This window comes from Schistocerca cancellata, chromosome 6, assembly GCF_023864275.1.
Source record: "Schistocerca cancellata isolate TAMUIC-IGC-003103 chromosome 6, iqSchCanc2.1, whole genome shotgun sequence".
Classification (NCBI taxonomy): Eukaryota; Metazoa; Arthropoda; class Insecta; order Orthoptera; family Acrididae; genus Schistocerca; species Schistocerca cancellata.
In genome coordinates this window covers 589,739,842-589,759,885 of record NC_064631.1, presented here as the reverse complement: position 1 = coordinate 589,759,885, position 20,044 = coordinate 589,739,842, and the positions used below count along the sequence as shown (strand labels likewise).

The 20,044-nt window shown below is 40.3% G+C and overlaps 1 protein-coding gene across 2 annotated transcripts in view; it reads right to left on the bottom strand.

The window, feature by feature from the left end:
• Nucleotides 1-20,044, bottom strand: part of LOC126191061 (centrosome-associated protein CEP250-like) — a 462,550-nt gene that overhangs the window by 24,303 nt on the left and 418,203 nt on the right. For both annotated transcript variants that reach the window (XM_049931777.1, XM_049931775.1), the window contains exon 17: nt 1,523-1,670. In XM_049931777.1, coding sequence (XP_049787734.1) covers nt 1,523-1,670 — 148 coding nt within the window. The remainder of the gene's footprint in view (nt 1-1,522; nt 1,671-20,044) is intronic.

Genomic DNA, 20,044 nt, shown 5'->3' with positions numbered 1-20,044 from the left:
CCTTTTAACATAAGAGTAGAAAAAACCACTTAGCTAAAACCACAGTTGTAAAAGAGAAAATGTGATACTTATGTCATGAACACAGCATTCTGAATTTTAATTCAAATTATAATGATAAAACGTAAATTTGTCAATATCATTAGGATAAAGATATGTACTCTCAGGAGAAATTTTATATTTTAATTTGAAAAATGTAAATTTATTTAATTATATGTGCTATTATCGTAAAATGTGTACTTTTATTTCTTTTTCTATTTTAATCATTCACTTAAATTCATGCCAGTAGGTTCTAATGTAATAAGCAATCAACTGTTCTTAAAAACATAAGTGGAATAGAATATATTTTATCATTCTCAATTTCTCTTACTGCTTGCTCATTGTACAGATTGAGTGACATTGGGGATAGGCAACAACCTTGTCTCATGCCCTTCTTGACCACTGCTTCCCTTGCATGTCCTTCAACTCTTATAACTGCAGTCTGGTTTTGTAAATGCTGTAAATAAGCTTTCGCTCCCTTATTTTATCCCAGTTGTCTACACAATTTTAAAGTGCATATTCCAGTAAACAATATCAAAAGCATTCTTTAAATCTACAAAAGCTATAGTCATGGGTTTGCCTTTCTTCAGTCTGTCTTTGATGACAAGTCAAAGTGTCAGTACTTCCTTGCATGTTCTTACTTTATTTCCGTAACCCAAACTGATCTTCTCTGAGATCAGCTTCCCACAGTTTTCATTCTTCTATAAGTAATTCATGTCAGTATTTTGTGACCATGTGTTATTAAAACTCAAGGTTTGATAACAGACACACGTTTCATCACATGCCTTCTTTTAAACTGGAATTACAGCATTCTGTTTGAAGTCTGGTGGTATTTTGCCTGCCCCACAGGTATTGCACACCAGGTGGAATAGTGCTGTCATGGCTGGCTCTCCCAAGAATATTAACAATGCTGACAGGATGTTGTCTACTCTACGGGCCTTGTTTCATTTTAGGTCTTTCAGTTCTCTGTCAAATTCTTCTCGATACAAGCCTCTGACCACCAATCCATCCTGTGGAAACCACACATCAATAGCACTTTCCATTTCCACAATATTTGCAGTGCAAGCTTTAGGTGATTCACACTGTATATATATCCCTTATGGTAGAGTACGCCACAGACCTCCCTGACTCTATTCCCATAAGAGCTTCTGGTAATAGTATTCAGTAATCACAGGTGAAAATATCAAGTTATGGCTGAAAGTTTAAGTTAAGCCCGAAGACATCCACAGAGAGCCTAGTGATAAAGGCAACTGCATGCAAAAAGCAAGAAATTTGGGATCAGTTCCCAGCCACACAAAAATTTTTGGTTTTCAAGACATATTCGTTACACTGCCAGTTCAGCAGCGTTTGCACTGATCATTCCATGTTATGGAATCTTCATTGATTTTATCCCCATTTATCCATTCATGTCATTTCAGTGCATTAAATTCATTTCATAATACTACTATATCATGTAGCTAGTGATACAGAAATGACTTTGACTTACCTCTTCTCGGAGTTTTTCCATAAGCCTTTTTCGATCAGCACGTAATTGCTCTGCCTCTTCTGCTTGTCTTGCTGTTCTGATGCCTGACACTTCCAGTAAGGCTAAATGTGCATCCTTTTCACTGAGTGCTGCTTCAAGAGCTTCTTGCCTGTTATGTGAAAACAGTGCCCGATACTACAATAAATGCCACAGAATTGCGAGGACAACATTTATTTTTCAGTATATGAGTTATTATGTAGTCAAAAATGCAGTTACAGGTTACACTTCAGAAGTTTTCTAACTCAGTGATTCATTTAACAATGAGAACAATCAATTTTTGACCAAATAATTTAATTGAATAGATAAAAAATCTACTCATTAAGTGGCAGCAGAACACACGCATTAAAGACAGTTGTAATTAGGCAAGCTTTCGGAGCCAGTGGCTCCTTCTGCAGAAAAGTCACCCAGAACTGTGGGTCAGGAAAGACTTACTGCATGGGATGAGAAGGAAAGACTGATTGCTGGGGACTGTCCCCAACAATCAGTCTTTCGTTCTCATCCTGTGCAGTAAGTCTCCCCTGACATGTGATTCTGGGAGACTTTCCCAAAATTTAACCTTTTTCCTAGACCTCTCTAGTCCCTTTCTATTGCCCCTGTTCCTTTCAACCCTTCTGACTGCAGAAAGAGCCACTGGCTCCAAAAGCTTACCTAATTAGAACCCTCTTTTATGTGTTTGTTCTGCTGCCACTCAATGAGCAGATTTTTTATCAGTGATTCATTTGTAGCTCCTTTCAATCTATAAAGCTAAAATCACATTAAAACACAATATTAGTGTAGCAAAAGCAAACATAAATAAATAAAAATAAAAAATGATCATGGCAACCTGACAAGCTGTCACTATTGATGTGTCAGTCTGATAAACTATGATCTGCACTAAGTAGTTGTCTTTCCTCGTATGACTGTTTAAACAGGATTTTCCATTTTCATACTAATATGCATAATGTTCTATAAGTAATGCTTGCACTGTAGATAGAGTAAGCAAAGATATTGGAGAAAGACGCCTCCACTAACAAAATTCAGAATCACCGTTTTCAACACTTCCAGGTCAAAACAAAGGGCTACAGGATGTAATCCGTAACAATGTGAGAAAAGAGCACACCCAAGATCTGAGTGGGGAAGAGGGTGGTGTACCACTTATAAATTTGGGTGCACAGCTAAATTTTTTTTGGAAATTTGTGGTAAGTTCCTATGGGACCAAACTGCTGAGGTCATCGGTCCCTAAGCTTACACACTACTTAATGTAACTTAAACTAACTTACACTAAGGGCAACACACACACTCATGCCAGAGGGATGATTCGAACCTCTGTTGGGGGGAGTTGCGTGAACCATGACAAGGTACATTATATCACACGGCTACCCTGTGTGGCATACGGCTAAAGATGAGGCCTTCGGATAGGACCGAAACTTCTCTGGAGCTGAGGCTTTTGGTGGAAAGTTTAACAACAGTGTTAGGGAAATGATTAAGCTCTGGATTTGGTGGAGTATTGGGAGGGAGTTTTGAAGGATGTGGCAAGCTGAAAAGGTCAGCTAGGCAGGGTCTGAGCGCTATGAGAAGTTGAGAAGGAGGAAAGCTGGATAGCAGTGCCCCAAGATGGCAGTAGGATGTCTGCAGGTTGGGTAACTTATGAAGGCAGTGTCTGGAATGCTCTTCCAGGTGCTGGAGAGTAAGGGATTTGATTTCGGAGATGTGATATATTGGGGAAATTGCACAGCAGCAGTATCTTGTGGAGAGAGCAGAGGTGGAACTGGGATGCCTGTGTCATGGAGATGTGTTTCTGCAGTACCAGGTTTGTGAGGGCCAGAGACTGGTGGAATCTGAAAAGTTTAAGGTCATTTTGAAAGAAGTGATGGGATCCAGAGAAAAGCAGTTTTATGGTTAGGCTGTTGGGGTGGATTCCATGGTTTAGGCAGCATTTAAGAAACAGGGTGTAGGACTGGGGTTTAGCCAGGGAAAGGAATACTTTTGTGAATTGGTGCAGAAAGATGGAGCAGTGGTCAACTGAGGCAGGTATGATGTAGGAGAAATGGGAATGAAGTGAAAATGGGAAGATCATGGTGTTAGATGGTTGTGAGGGGAGCTGGATAAGAGACAAGTCACATAACAAATATGTAATAACACACATAAAAATGCACAGATACATAAAAATATGCACAAATGTGTGAAACCATACAAAAATATGTTAAAAATGTACAGAAACATGGGGTAAAAGGAATAGATGAGTTACAGGAACATGCTTGAGTTGGGATATGGGAAAAGAGGGGGGAGGGGGATTGGTTAGGTCCAGGATTAAAAGTTCATATGGCATGGGTAAGTGTGGAAAAATAAAATCCTGAACTTTGTGAGGATGAGAGAGGATATGGGATCAATGGGAATAAATAAAATAATCAGTGGGAAGAATTTGGGGCATCAGATGCTGCATCAACAATCTGCATGATTATGCAGGTGCGTGTTGTGGACAGACAAGATCATTGATACAGAGTGGCTCGGAAGTGTATGTGGCTTGGAAAGCAATGAATAAACCCAGGAAAGAAGGGAATGAATGGACACTAAGGAAAGTAATACCATGCTATCCCTTCCCCTGCCCCTCCCCCTTCCCCATCCCCTCCAGACTACTGCTTCTGTTCTGTGTGGCAATTGCATACCAGTCCAAGCTGCCACAGATGTCAGACATGTGTGTGTGTTAGGTGTGCTTGCTTCTGCAAATGTGTGTGTGTGTGTGTGTGTGTGTGTGTGTGTGTGTGTGTGTGTGTGTGTGTGTTTGTGTGTGTGTGAGGATGCACACTCGCACACACCCTTTCCTGATGAAGACTTTAGCCAAAAGCCAATGTGCAAATGTCTTTTCATTCTGCCTCTTTGCAAATTAACATGTCATCTTTATGGTAAGTAGCAATCTATCTTTTCCTTATATTGTTGATGTTCCAACCTGGAGATTCTGTTGTTAGATTCTGGGCTAAAAGCTTTTCTTTCATCCCACAACACTTTGATGTTTTCCTTTGTTACTCTCCTCTATAGCGTTACTCTTCACCGTGTCCATTCTTTCTCTTATTTCCTGTATTTATTCTCAGTCTTCCAAACCACATACACTTCTGTGCCACACTGTATTATCAATGGTCTTGTCTGTCTACAACACATGGCTACATGCCGGCGTGATTTGTTGATGCAACATCTGATGTCCCAAATTCTTCCAAGTGATAATTATATTTATTCCTATTGATCCCACATTCTCCCTCAACCTCATGTATTTTAGTGTTTTATTTTCCACACCTATCCATGCCACATGAACTTGTGATCCTGGATCTAACTGATCTCCCTGCCCCTCTCTTCCCTTATACCAACACATGCATGCTCCTATACCTCATTCATGCATTTTTCTCCCACATTTCTGGTCATTTTTAACATATTTGTGTGTATTTTTAAGTGGTTTCACCCATTTGTGAGTATTTTTAAATATTTGTTCATGTTTCTGTATGTCATTATGTATTTTTAAGCATCTTTTATTTTATCCAGCTATCCACACAACCATCTAACACTTTCATTTTCCCATTTCTATGTTATTCCCATTTCCCCTATGCCATCCCTGCCACAATGGACCCCTGCTTCATCTTTCTGCACCAGTTCAGGAGAGTATCCCTTTCCCTGGCTAAAACACTGCCCAACATCCTTTTTCTTAAATGCTGCATAAACCATGGAATCCTCCTCCCCAATGGCCTAACCACAAGAAACCTGTCTCTAGATCCCATCCTTCTTTTCAGAATGACCTTCACCTTTCCAGACTCTGCCAGTCCCTGATACTCACAAACCAGGTACTTCAGAAACACATCACCATGGACAGGTATCCCAGAACCAGCTCTGTTCCCTTCACAGGATACTGTTACTGTGCAATCCCTGCTAACACACCACATCTCTGAAATTGAATCCCTTGCTCTCCAGAGCATTCTGGGCACCACCTCCATAAGTTACCCAACCTGCTGATATCCTTCTGCCACCCTTGGGCACCACTATCCAACCCCTATCTTATTCATAGTGTCCCTCCTTGTCAATCCCTCATACCACTCAGACCCTGCCTAGCTGACCTTTTCAGCTTGCTACATCCCCCAAAACTCCCTATAAACATTTCTCCAAATCCAGAGCTGAAACATTCTCTAGCACTGTTGTTAAACTTTCACCAAAAGCCTCAGCTCCACAGAAATTTCAGTCCATCCAAAGGCCTCACCTTTAGCCCTAAACCAAAATTTAACCATATTTAACTTGTCAATGACCTACTCTCCTTCTTCCAAACACTGCAGTGTGAACACTTCTTTTCCACTAATCCTACCAACCAAAGCCAACCCAACCTAATGCTGAACCCTGCCTCTCTCAGTTCATAGCAACATCCAACTGTGATCCTCTCCCCCTGGTCACCTAGCAGGAATCCCTGACCTCCCACTTTGCCTCACCATCCTTGCCCAGGTACCTTCCTCAGAACACCAACCTTTCAGCAGAAGAAGAGACAGCCAAACACAGCCTCAAAACAAATCCTGACCTAATCATCCTCACTGCAGACAAATGTTCCAACACTGTTGTAATGAATCGCAGCGACTGCCTAGTGGAAGGCCTCTGCCAATCATCTGACTCCCCCACCTATAAACACTGCCAAAGTGAACCTGTCCCAGAAGTCCGATACAACCTCCAATCCCTGCTTGAAGACTTAGGTCCTTCCCAAAACCTCTCCCTTTTATCCATTTCCCTCCTCAGCCCTATGACACCCTGCACACCCTCACTGTATGTGCTTCCAAAATCCACAAACCCAACAAACTTGGGCACACCATTGAGGCTGGTTATTGTGCCTCCACTGAAAGAATTTTGGCCCTCATTGACCAACACATTCAACCAATCAACCAATCGACCAATTGTGTCACTGTTGACACCACCTCCCTATTCACCAACATCCCTCATGTCCATAGTTTTACTGCTACTTAACACTACCTTTCCCAGATCCTTCACACTCCAGATCCACTACCTCATTCCTTATACACCTTACTAGCTCTATCCTAACTTACAACTATTTCTCCTCTGAAAGAGGAGATCTTCCTAACCTCCCAAAATGCCAAATTCCTGGTCTGGTTTCAGTTCACTGATGTATCTTCATGTTCAGACTCAGGCCATGACACCCTACCTTCACAACCATAACACCTTTCTTCCCATCTGCTTCACCTGGTCCTCCTCAACCCAGTGTGCCATCTTCCTGGATGTTGACCTTCTCCTCTCTGATGACTCTATCCACATCTCTGTGCATATTAAACCCACCAACCACCAAAAGTTCCTGCATTTCAACTGATGTCATCCCTTGCACACCAAAAACTCTCTCCCCTACAGCCTGGTCAGCCAGGTATAGGGTACCTGCAGTGACAAGCACTTCCTCCCAGTATGCTGAGGGTCTCCCTAAAGCCTCCACAGACAGGCACTACCCCTCCCCCGCCCCCAGCTCCCCAACATAGTCTAGTCTGCAAACAGGTGTCCTATGCCATTTACCCTCATACTCCCAATCCTCCCACAACCCCCAAGAACCAGCTACAAAAGAGTGCACCCCTCATCATCCAATACCATCCCACACTCAGGGTGTGTGCGTGGACAAGGAGAAAAAATTCCCAGATTTTTCCCAGATTTCCCCATTAAAAATACACTTTCTCCTGGATGAAAATACACTTTTTCCATGTTAAGTGACAGTATACTCTTCCTCAACACTGTAAAAGTCATCAATCCTTTGAATGTTTATGGTTTTATATACCGAATTGGATTTACCGTCATTTTAGAAAACGAAACTCAGGGGGAAAAACACGTTTTGAAAGACCTTTGATGTGCAGCAACATGTACGCTGCACATTTTCATATTACGAAGGTATAAATTTGAATTCCATCAAATATCGCATGTCACTTTCTGAAGCATTGAAACTGAGATTGCGATGCGCTTTTGTAAGCGTCATAGCTCATTCACGTGATCTCGCCAGCCGATGACAGCAATAGGACACGTGATGTAGTCAGTCAATAGCAAGATCACTCTAAAGTAGCGCGAATACACAAGTAAGAAAAGTTAATGGCTTAAATAAATATACATAGCATTCACATATAATATTGGTCATGAAGATTAATAAGTTGGAAGAGAAGCTAAGTTTCCACATATAATGTTGATCTTTTTTGCGTGTTTTGCACTTTAAGGTACCACACTCAAATGTGCCAGTAAAATTTTTAATAATGACGCAAATATCTTCTGGGCTCGAAATACTTCTAAATGGTCATCCTCAAGGAGTTGATTTTTAAATGAGAGTCAAACGCTTTGTGATTTACGAAATTTATTGTACATCTCGCACATAATTCATCTTGTGTAAAAGGAAATCTGCTTTGAATGTAATGCTTTTCAAACCACCATTCGCAATATTTTCCCGCGACCTGTTAGAAATAGGTTCATTTCAGCAGTTGCAAGAAAGCACCAGATAACTGGCGTCACCGTGCTTGCGCAGCTACGATGACGGAGGAAGCCCTTATGTTCGTACATGTAAAACATTAAAAGATCTTACATTATGTCATAAAAGAAACAAGACATCAAAGGATACTTCAAAAGCATAGGGATTTCGCGAACCATACTAAAGTGTATAATTCGGCTTAAAATGCACATCCGTATGTAAACTTTCTTGGAGTACCAGTACTCATGTTTGGTTCTTTATTATAGCATAATGCCATACGTGCACTTGAAATGCAGCAAACAGTTGAAACCAGCCAATAGCGTGAAATTAAACACTTTGTTTCAGATGAATTGACTGCCTCCGTAGAAAGGATTTATAAAAGCCGAATCTCTTTAGCAAACCAGCAAAAATAACTTCATTGTTCTGTAAGGTGATTAATGCTTGACTGTCAAAGGTGGAAATAAAATCTGAAACTATTAACATATTTTAGCCTACCGTAATTATGTGAACGTATTTTAATTCATTTGATAGCTACCAGCCACAAAAATCCGTTTTGTTATCATTTAACGTGAGAGCAATAAAAGATGAGGAAACAACAAAATCACTGAACGTAAACACAGGTCACGTGGAGACGACCCACCTCCCCACCACAACTCGGACTGCTCTGTGCATCAGCCCCAGATCTACGATATTTCCGAACTGGGGCAATATTAAGTAGTGGAGCCCAGCCACACTTCCGTAGCCAGAAGCGGGAGAAGGTACTACTCATACGCGACAACTGCACATGCGCAAGAGCCCAACCGCAACTGCTCAAACGAATCTGATTTCAACAGTTGTCACTTCACGCTCATCGGAGGCAATTTGCAATTTGTTGTTATAAAGCATTGCATATTGTTCCTAAAGCCTTTGACACACTTTACTGTTGGCAGAAGCTTGTATGAGCACTGTTTTGTTGTTGTATACGGCGCATTTCCCCCCCCCCCCCCCCCCTCCCGTTCATGTTTGGTTGCTGCAGTATCATTCTGCAGTAGCAGGATACAATAATATCCTTTGTTAGAGTATTGGTTCTTACCAGTCAAAATCACAAAAATTTAACTGAAAACTAAAACAATGAAAAATTCCTGGAATTCTAAACAATTCCCAGGTTTTTCCGGTTTTCTCCCGGATGGAAAAATTCCCGGGTTTTTCCTGAATCTCCCGGTTGTCCCGGGTTGTATACACCCTGCGCACTGGAACAGCTGAATCACATTCTCTGCCAGGAATTTGATTACCTTTCATCATGCCCTGAAATGAGAGACATCCTATCCAAGATCCTTCCCAGCCCTGCTAAAGTGGTGTTTCGTTGCCCACCCAACCTCAACATCCTATTCCATCCCTATGCCACTCCCAATCCCAACCCCTTGGCCTTGGGATCACATACCTGTGTAAGGCCAAGATGCATGACCTGCCCAGTCACCCAGCACTTCCTATTCTAATCCTGTCACATGGTTATCCTACCCCATTAGAGACTAGGCCACCTGTGAATGCAGCCATGTGAAGTACCATTTCTGCTGCAATCATTGCACCTCTTTTTCTATTGGTATGACTACCAATCAGCTATCCTCCAGGCTCCACAGCCAGTGCCAAGCTATGGTCAAGAGTAAAGTGCACATAACAGTTGTATTCCCATCTAAGCTGCCAGGGATGGCAGTCGTAAGTGCATGAGATGTGCTTGCTTGTTTGAATGAATGTGTGTGAGCTTCCTTTTCTGATGAAGGCTTTGGCCAGAAGCTAATGCGTAAGTGTCTTTTCATTGTGCCAGTCTGCAACTTAACATGTCATCTTTATAGTAAGTGCGATCTATCTTTTCCTTATAATGTTAATTTTATGGTTAACTACAGAGAGGAGACTTGACTAACTGTCCATGTCAGCCATGTTGATATGTTTTTCCTTTTGATGTTGATGATTACTAACTGTCTTGTACAAACTGATGGACAAGACTTAAGATGTGTTCATCCAGATATAAATGCTCTCTCTAGTGTCTTATAAAGTATAGGTATGATGTATTGACATCCATAATTCTAAATAGTTCAAGTCATATCCTTCAAAACCACAGGCTACAAAACTGCTATCTGGTGCCAACAGAAATCTTCCTCAGAGGATGAAGAACATCTCCAAATAAGTCAGATGGCAGCTACAATTATTGCCAAAGACATATGGTACCAGGCTTTCATTAATACACAATAATATTTAGTTTGGAAGGAGATTCTTCATATTTTCATTGATACTGTTATGCTATAGAAAAGCATCAAGACATTGTCAAATAACATGTTCTAAATGTGATTATTTCCAGTAGGAGATTGCATGTCTTAAAATATGACACTTGAACTCTTTTGTTGGCAAGTGCAAAGAAGTGAGCCTTACCTTACCGTATTTTTTGTTGTTGTTACTTGAATTTTCCGGTGGCTGGAGCACTGTCATGACACCCTGACAGTGCTTGTAGTAAAGAGAATAGTGGTTTTGCAGTGGGGTGAGATGAGATTGTCTGAGTTAACATCTGGACACAGTGTCATGGGAAGTGGACACAGAGTTGTGGGAAGTGGACACATGGAATTTGAGGTGGGAAGTAATTAAGCAGTTATATCAAGAGGTATATTACTTTGTATTGAAGGTTAATTACATAATATAAATTGGAAAATCCTTGGTTAGAATGGTCACTGACATGTGGAACAATTTATGGGTGACTTTACCACATTTTTAATAAGATTTATATATGGCTAGCACTAACAAATGGTGGCTTCTCTGGAATAAATACAGGGTGTTTATAACTGAATATCAGGGTTTTAATGCTTTATAATATTTATTACATTAAACTTACAGTTATAAATGATATGTCAAGTGAAAGAGCAACTCAAACAGTTGTGTTTGGCACCAGTACACATGCGCAGCGTGCAATGTTTCCACCACAATCCGCTAGATTGGTTGAACTTCACTGTACCCAAGCGCTGAATAGGCCGCAAGGGGCCCCATGACAGGGCTTGCTTTGCATGGCCTCCGCCTTCACCCGACGTAATGCCATGCGATTTTTTCCTTTGGGGCTTCATCAAGGATCGTGTGTATGTGCCTCCACTACCACCAGACCACCCTGAATTAAGGAACTGGATTGAAGCAGCTTTTGCTACAGTTACTGAAGACACACTTATCAACGTTTGGGAAGAACTCAGCTATAGACTTGACGTGTGCCATGTGACAAATGGTGCTCACATTGAACATTTATAAGGTTCTTGGTAAAACTATTTGAGTTGCTCTTTCATTTGACATATCATTTATAACTGTATGTTTAATATAATAAATATTATAAAGTGTTAAAACCCCAATATTCATTTATAATTACCCTGTAGATTTGGATTTGTGAATTACATCAGCATGAATGAGCATGGCATAGTTAGGTTTATTCTGTTGTTTGAAGATTAATAAACTTTTTCCTGGCCTTATCCTGTATCTTTATATTTTTGGCACATCAATCTGGATTTGGCAGTGCTAATGATAGAGGGTGACTTGATATCCTTCCTGCCTCCACACCTTCCTCCCCAGTCTGTGTTTAGTTTTATCCACGTGAAAATGTGAGAATATTTTTGAAATGTTTGTGGATCAGGTAACTGAGGTTGAATGTGCATACCAGCACAGTGTTCACCTAGTCAGATTTGGGAAACTGCATAAGAACCACATCCAAGGTGGCTCTTGTTGTTAACTTGCCAGGGGGAATCAATCTGGACTGGTGATCTCCCCAAATCATGGAAGTGGTGTGCTAATGCACAACCCTATCTCGGCATGTCTAATAAACTAACTCAACAGACATTGTTTCTTATTGCAGAGGATCCAGTTTCATGCCAATCTATATTTTCTCTAATGGTTTTTATAGTTAGCAGTAAGAGTGAGTTTACGATGAACTTGAAGTAAAAATAATTTCCATGTAGACTGTACACTGCTACCTAGAGTTCAGAGTAGAGTTTTATATCCTGGTGCAAAGGACTGTAACAGTTTTCCAGTTGGCATCAGGTATGATCTTGCTTATTAATTTTGTGGGGAAGTTAAAGACAAATTACAAGCAGTATGCACATGGTTTCATTCTTTGCTGTGCACGATGTATTTGTAAGTTGTTGCCTGTCAAAAAATCTGATTGCCTTTAAATTAAATGAGCTGTAACATTTCAAAAAAATGAGGAAAACTTACAACTGATGGCCAGCGTGACAAGATGCAGTTTTCAAATTCGAAAAGTACAGAACAGAACTTTAAAATTTTGAACCATACAAACCAACAATAAAGAGTGTAGCTTATGTGTGAACTACAACAGTTATTTATCTATGCAGAAAAAAATGACTTACAAGTAATCAGTGAACATCACATCAGAAACAAACAGAAAAAATTATGTTCCCATGCAGAAAAATGTGTCAGAGTTTCAAAAAACACAACTGGCATAGCTTTTTTCTCATTATTATTTTATTTTAGGCATGTGGCCTTGCTGCTGTGGGCATTGTTTGTTAGAGCTGGAAATTTTTAGCTACACAAGTTGTGATGAAGCAGGCTGGGATATTTTTACTTCCCCTCTTGTCTTGTCATCTGTCTCCTTAAAATTCATTTTATCACTTCTGACTAATTACCATTAACATACATGATTATAATCTGCATTTTCATAAAAGAGAAAGGTTGGCCCTCAGTTTTAAAGAGTATAACACCAGATCTAATTTTGTGCTTAGTTTTATGTATGTAATAGATTTTCTAATTCATTTAGTTGGAACTGACTAAACGAATAGAGAGAGAGAGAGAGAGAGAGAGAGAGAGAGAGATCTTTTGTTATAGGGTGAAATCAGTAATTGTTTTGTAACTTAAATTCTATCGTTGACTTATAAACAAATATAAATTCTGTACTAATTATAAACATTTGGAAGATTCTTTAAGTATTTATTTGGCTCTATTCGAAAACATGGTAACAAAGCCAGTCCTCAATTAATTTCCAAGTACTTTTCAGTTTTATCAAAAGTATTGTTTGCATAATTATATTTGTTAATTTCATGATTCAATCTAATAATTCGGCCTAAACCTTGTAGTAGTAGAAACTGTTAAAAAGAAAGAATTTTTCAATATATTCATTTAATTTAAAGAGTTAAGTTTTAAATGTAATGTCTGTAAACTTAACTTTGAACAATGTGTAGTTTCAGCACCTATTATTGTGAGGATATATGAAGGCCCAATTTTTGGTCCTGAGACAGTCATTCCATGGCCAAGTTTCAGATGAGAAACCTGTGTTGGTTAGCATAACAACAATGCTCCAACCTAACTGTGAAATAAGTGTTACACAATTAGGCCCTGTGTTAAAACAATAATAGTGTCTGCTCCATATGTACCTTTCTATTCTTCAAGAACTGTGAACTTTGTGGTTAGGTTTTTACTGCTCATAGATGTTCAACAGCAAACTATTGTAGTAGTATGTAGATGTTTGCCTGCAACCTATTAAGGAGGTTTATCAAAAGTTAAACAATAGTGCACTGGCCATATACAGGATGTTACAAAAAGGTACGGCCAAACTTTCAGGAAACATTCCTCACACACAAATAAAGAAAAGATGTTATGTGGACATGTGTCCGGAAACACTTAATTTCCATGTTAGAGCTCATTTTATTTCATTCCAACGTGATCAAATTGTAAATTTTCACAATCAACATGTGTGGGCTGATGAGAATCCGCACGCAATTGTGCAATCACATCATCAACACAGATTTTCTGTGAACATTTAGGCAGGCATTGTTGGTGATGTCTTGATTGGGCCCCATGATCTTCCACCTACACTCAATGGAGCACGTTATCATGATTTCATATGGGATACTCTACCTTTGCTGCTAAAACATGTGCCTTTACAAGTATGACACAACATGTGGTTCATGCACGATGGAGCTCCTGCACATTTCAGTCAAAGTGTTCGTACGTTTCTCAACAACAGATTCGGTGACCGATGGATTGGTAGAGGCAGACCAATTCCATGGCCTCCACGCTCTCCTGACCTCAACCCTCTTGACTTTCATTTCTGTTTGTTTTTGATGTGATGTTCACTGATTACTTGTAAGTCATTTTTTTCTGCATAGATAAATAACTGTTGTGGTTCACACATAAGCTATACTCTTTACTGTTGGTATCCTCGCTAACGGAGGACATTTTGAACATTTCCTGTAACAAAGTGTTTGAAGTCACGCTGGTACGTTCTGTTGCTGTGTGTTTCCATTCTGTGATTAATGTGATTTGAATAGAAGTAATAAAATGAGCTCTAACATGGAAAGTAAACGTTTTCGGACACATGTCCACATAACATATTTTCTTTCTTTGTGTGTGAGGAATGTTTCCTGAAAGTTTGGCCATACCTTTTTGTAACACCCTGTATAACTGTGTATTATTGGGGGGGTTGTGAACAGTGAAAGTAACACAGTGAAATGCAACTGTGCATCTGTTGGCTACATCATTTACAGTAGACAGTAGTTGCATTTCCATCCCTATTTTTTCAGCCAGTCTGTTGACAACAAGTGAAGAATTAAAGTAGGCGAGCCATCCCAAAGTGTTGGGAACAACTCGGAGTACAATGTTAGGGAGTGAAAACCCATACAACAAGCTGAAAACAGCAGTGCAGCACCATATTGCTTTGGCATGGCTCAGTAAAATCACTGACACAGCTAATGCAAGATGCCATGGAAGTGGGTCTATCAGAGCCAGCCAGACATATTTATGTCAAGGGTTACCTGCCCATATGGCAGGTATTGGCTCCAAGGCAACGGGATGATAACCATGTGCTGCAACTGAGCAGAGGCATAAAACCTGCAGGCTGCGTACAACTTAGGTCCTGGGGATGTTGACTTCTATGAGCATTATCACAACTGCTATGGTTTATTGAGTAATAAATGAATGTGTTTTCATGTTGGTAGGTCAGACAGCTACCCGGCCTCTACTCACTGTCCACTGACACTCCAACCAGGTGGGGTATTACTTGCTTCCTAATGCTAACAACTCAGCTCCACCACCCACTGCAGTGGGTGGTGGAGCTGGCCATTGCAACACTAAAGACCATGGAGGGCAAGTTGAGGCTGGTAATGAACAAAATTTTAATGGATATGAGCTGAGAGCAGAAATGGAAACAGAAGGGACTAATTCAGGAAACTAAAAAAATGTCGGAACTAGTGGAACAGGTTTGTATTCAGTGGACTAAATGTTGGAAGTGAAAGGTCACTGTTTGCCAGTTTTGTGACCATGTAAGAAAACTTACAAAAGAAATGGAAAAAAGGTAGAACAGGAACCCATATAGATGAGTACTAGAAGGCAAGGGCACTTAGATATACAGACATTCTTTGTAACCGTGATTGCAGTAATGAGACCACACCAATGAGAAAGATAGAGGGTAATGCAGATGAAGTGAGGGAGGCAATTTCCAAACAAGCAGGACTCCTCACTAATGAGATCAGCAAATTGGAAAATATGAAGAACTCCTGTGTATTCTTGCCAGTATACGCCTGAAGATGGCCAGAAGACTCTGCCTCCAGAATATTATGGGAGCAAGGTACAGACATCCAGCAGTTAACCTAAAATTTTATGGAACAAAATCGTGCACATTACCAAAAATAGTGACTCTAAGATCAAAGTGGTGATAGAGAATCTGGAGAAGACAACACCCCTTTATAAAAGCACAGATAAGCAAGTAATCTAGTTATTACAGACCCATCTTCCTCCTTCTTGTGCACTCAGAAATTTTTAAGAAAGTAGCTTGCAATGGAGTAGTAAACCACATCTCTGAGAATAACATTCTGATAAAAACTTAGTTTGGTTTCCATTAAAGCTTCTCTACTGAGAACGCAATATGTGATTACATAAACTCAGTTCTGATAGAAATTTTTGGCATTTTCTGTCCTCTTTCCAAGCCCTTCAAGTGTGTAGACCACAAATTCTACAAGAGAAACTAAAATGGTGTGGTATTACAGGCATTCCCCTTGCACATGTGGAATCATAATTTAATGACAGTAAACAAAGGGTCACATTAACTAATGATGAAACAGGAATAAGACTAAATTTGGTGTGAAGAAATATTAAATATGGTCTTCTGCAAGGTTCAGTACATGGTCCTTTCCTGTTCTTGGCATATGTAAATGATTTACTTGAAACAATGGAGGACTCTTTAAAACTGTGAAATTTGATGATTATGCCGGTATACTGATGCAAACAGCAGAACTCTTAACCTGACAAAGATTCATGTCATGCTGTTCCAAAAAAAAAATAAATCAAAATGATTTATATGTATCAAAAGTAGACATCGAGGGGTACATGCTGGATGAAGCTCCATGTGTGAAGTTCACAGGCATCAAGATGGATACTAAAGTAAGGCATGTGTTTATGTTAATGAAAAAGTACAGTTCAGCCAGTTTTGCACTTAGAAATCTCTCTTTGCATTGAACTGCAGACAGGGTTGCTAACACAATCTGAATAGCTTCACTTTCACTGAATTCTTCTGAGCAATGCAGTTAAGGTAAAAAAAAGTAATTATTCTCAAGAAGAATTCAGTAAAAATATTGTGTAAAATAGATAACTGAAGAAAATTGTGGAATCTCATTCAGGGACCTAGAGATACTTACAGTTTCATGCCAATCTGTATACTCGCAAATGGTATTTATAGTTAGTAACAAAAATTAATTTAAGACAAACTGTGAAATTCACCAACTACAATACTTGAAGTAAACATAATTTCCATGTAGACTGTACACTGCCCTCTAGTGTTCAGAATAGAGTTTTATATTCTGGTGCAAAAGACTGAAACAGTTTTCCAGTAGGCATTGGATAGGAAACTGAAAATCCCAGATTTTTTTTTTAAAGGGAAAGCATTTCTGTACTGAATGCTGAGTGACTCATCTCATATATTGTGAAGGAGCAGCCACCTCAGTAGATTGCTGCCCGCCAACCTGTGCTCTTCAAGCATTCTAACTGCTGTCTCTTATAAATAACATGACAAGGTAGTATTCATTCATCATGTTCATTAAAAATTTTATCCGGGTACACTTTTGCGTCTATATAAATGTTGTGTTCTCCCAAGATAACCATTTTACACAAAAGGTAGAACATATACAAAATGCAGTGAAAATTCTACATAGTCTACCCAAAGGAACTACAGTTAATGGAATTGAAGCAGTTTTTATAAACTTGACCTACTCACGATAGTAACAATAGGCTATCTTCCTACTGCTTGTTACTATTGTGTTTACACCATCTACAGGTAATCTAGTAAATTACTGTGACTACCAGCAAGTTTGACCACGCGCATGCTGAACATGTTGAGAATAACATCATAGATTTCAAAGTGCTTTCAACATCCATTTTATTTGGGCCCCCATCCCCATTTCCCTTGCCTCCACACCATCTCATCTGTACCTAGCCAGTTAGAACTGTCTGTAGTAATCTGTTGGTTACTACCACCCACAGCGGGCATAAGCAGAGCCAATAGGGCCCACTGACATTCAAATGGCACACCCACACCTACCTGAGGCAGCCACCAGGGGCAGCCCAGTCACTGATCACCATTACCAAGTTTGTCGTGCACATGCAGGATTACACCTGTGACACCTGACATGGACAGTGCTTTAGCAAGTGCATGCATGGGCCTCTGGACCCTCAGTTGTTAAATGTGTTCAAGAGGTGTGAAATACTTTCATTGTATTCTCATTGATGTCACTCTGTGACCCACTAACATGTATCTCTTTTACAACTATGTTCCCTTGTGTTCCTAGGTAGAACACACGTGGTGACAACATGGGTCAAATTTTCATGTCTTTCAGACTCTGTGGTTTTTCCTGCCATTTGGCTTTGCCATGGAGGCTTTGCTCTGGTTACTTTCATAACAAGCAGGTGCATACAGCCATGATGGAATGGTTGTTGGCTACGCTGACCAGGCTCAGTCATCAGTTGTTCACCCACCACTGTTCTCCTGCCTAACATGAATCTGTGGAAGACTGGTGTGCTTATGAGAAGCAGCTTCACCAACATATCATGGGATTCCGGGGGGTCAACAAGGAGATCAGTAAGACTCTATCCTCATTATGGATAACCCTTATATGTATCATCTACTGTGCCAATTAGCTGTTCTGAAAGAACCACCATCACTTTCTTTTGATAATAAGTGTAGTTTGCTGTGCTCCTATGACCATAAGCATACGCATGTGATCACTGCACGTGTTGAATTCTTCCAAGCAGCTGCAGCAATTGTATCGAGATTGGGGAGCCATGCTCACAGGTTCATGACGACTTAGTCTCAGGAGTCTTACGTAGATTCCATGGTCAGAGACAATACCATTTGTTTACCCCAAATAAGGATGTGGGTCAGTGTATACATCAGTTTGAGGACCCTACATGAGAAGAGGTTTTGAATATTCCCCAGTTGGTTGAGGTCTCCTGCACTGCAGGCCACCAATTAGAGACTAGACTGATGTTACCATTGTCAATAGCATGTAGCTCTGGTGCATGGAGCCTAGTGCACTATGGGATGAGGAGGTCGCTACAGTACATACATGGCAACCAGGCCAACATGGACAAACACTCAGAAACAGTTAACATTACTTCCTTTGTACCCCTGACTCACAACCTGTCCTCACAGCTTTAACTCTGCCAGTATCTCATTTCCTACTTTCCAGACTTCACAGAAGCTTTCACACAGGCCTTGCAGAACTAGCGCACCTTGAAGAAAGGGTCTCTGAGAGTAATTACATTGATTTCCTCAAGTGAATGGATTACATCCTTAGTGATTGTAGAGAAGCTGCTGGTCAGATTCGGCTCTGTGGTGTCTTCAGGGTCACTATTAATGCTCAGGTAGTCATAGATACTTATCCCTGCCTCACATAGAGAAGTTGCTCATAAAGTTGGATGGGGGTCAATCCCTTTCGAAAACCAACTTGGAGGAAGCCTACCTTCAGATTCAATTGGATGAGGCATACAAACAGTTGTTTGTGGACACCTTTCAGCAAAGTATCAATGACTAATGCTTGGGGTCACTAGTGGGTCTGCCATCTTTCAACATTTTTAGAACACGTTACAATGGTTGTCATTCATTCTATTAACTATGATAACATCAAGATAGGTACTACCACAGAGCATCACCTACACAGCCTAATTCTTTTTTTTACTGTTCTACAGGATGCAGGCCTCAAATGTAATCTCACTAACTTTTACTTTTGCCAGGCTTCTATTGCTTATTTGGGTCAAGAAATTTCCTGGCAGGGCATGCACTCCTCAAAACATGTTACCACTTGTACAGCTTTGCCCCATCTATCTATTTTATGAGAATTCCAGGCATTCCTTAGCAAAGTGGCATACCATCACAAATTTATTCCCAGAGCAGCTACTATTGTCCACCGCTTGCTTCTGTTGCTTTAGAAAAGTGGTCATTTTGTTTGGTCTGCAGCCTGTGAGCAAGCTTTTATACAACTCAAAAATAGTCTTCACTCTGCACCATTTCTTGCAAAATTTGTACCCAGCAAGCATCTGGTCATGGCCACAAACACATCCCAGTATGGGGTGAGGGCATTCTGGTCAATTGCCATTCAGATGGCACTGAAACAGCCTGTTGCCTTTGCATCAAGAACACTTAACTTGGCTCATCAACAGTATTCTCAGGTGAAAAAAGAAGCTCTTTCTATTGTCAATGTGTCTTGTGTGGTGCAAAGTTTCATTTAATTATCAACCATAAGCCGTTGGTTTCCTTGTTTAGCCCATTGACATATTTACCAGTCAAAGCCACTCATTGTTTTCACCATTGGGCTCTGTTCTTGTCCCAGTACAATTATGAGATCTGCTTTCATCCTATGTCACAACAGGTTGTGTCCCAGCTCCCCATGAGCTCTGACTCCTCATTTGACCAGGAGAAAATACTTTGTTCTCAATTGGATACAGAGCCAAGGCACATAGTGGATGGCTCCCCATCATCAGTTCCTGTATTGCCTGCATGGTGGTGGTGGATTCAGTGCTCCAGCAGGTTGTACACGTGATAC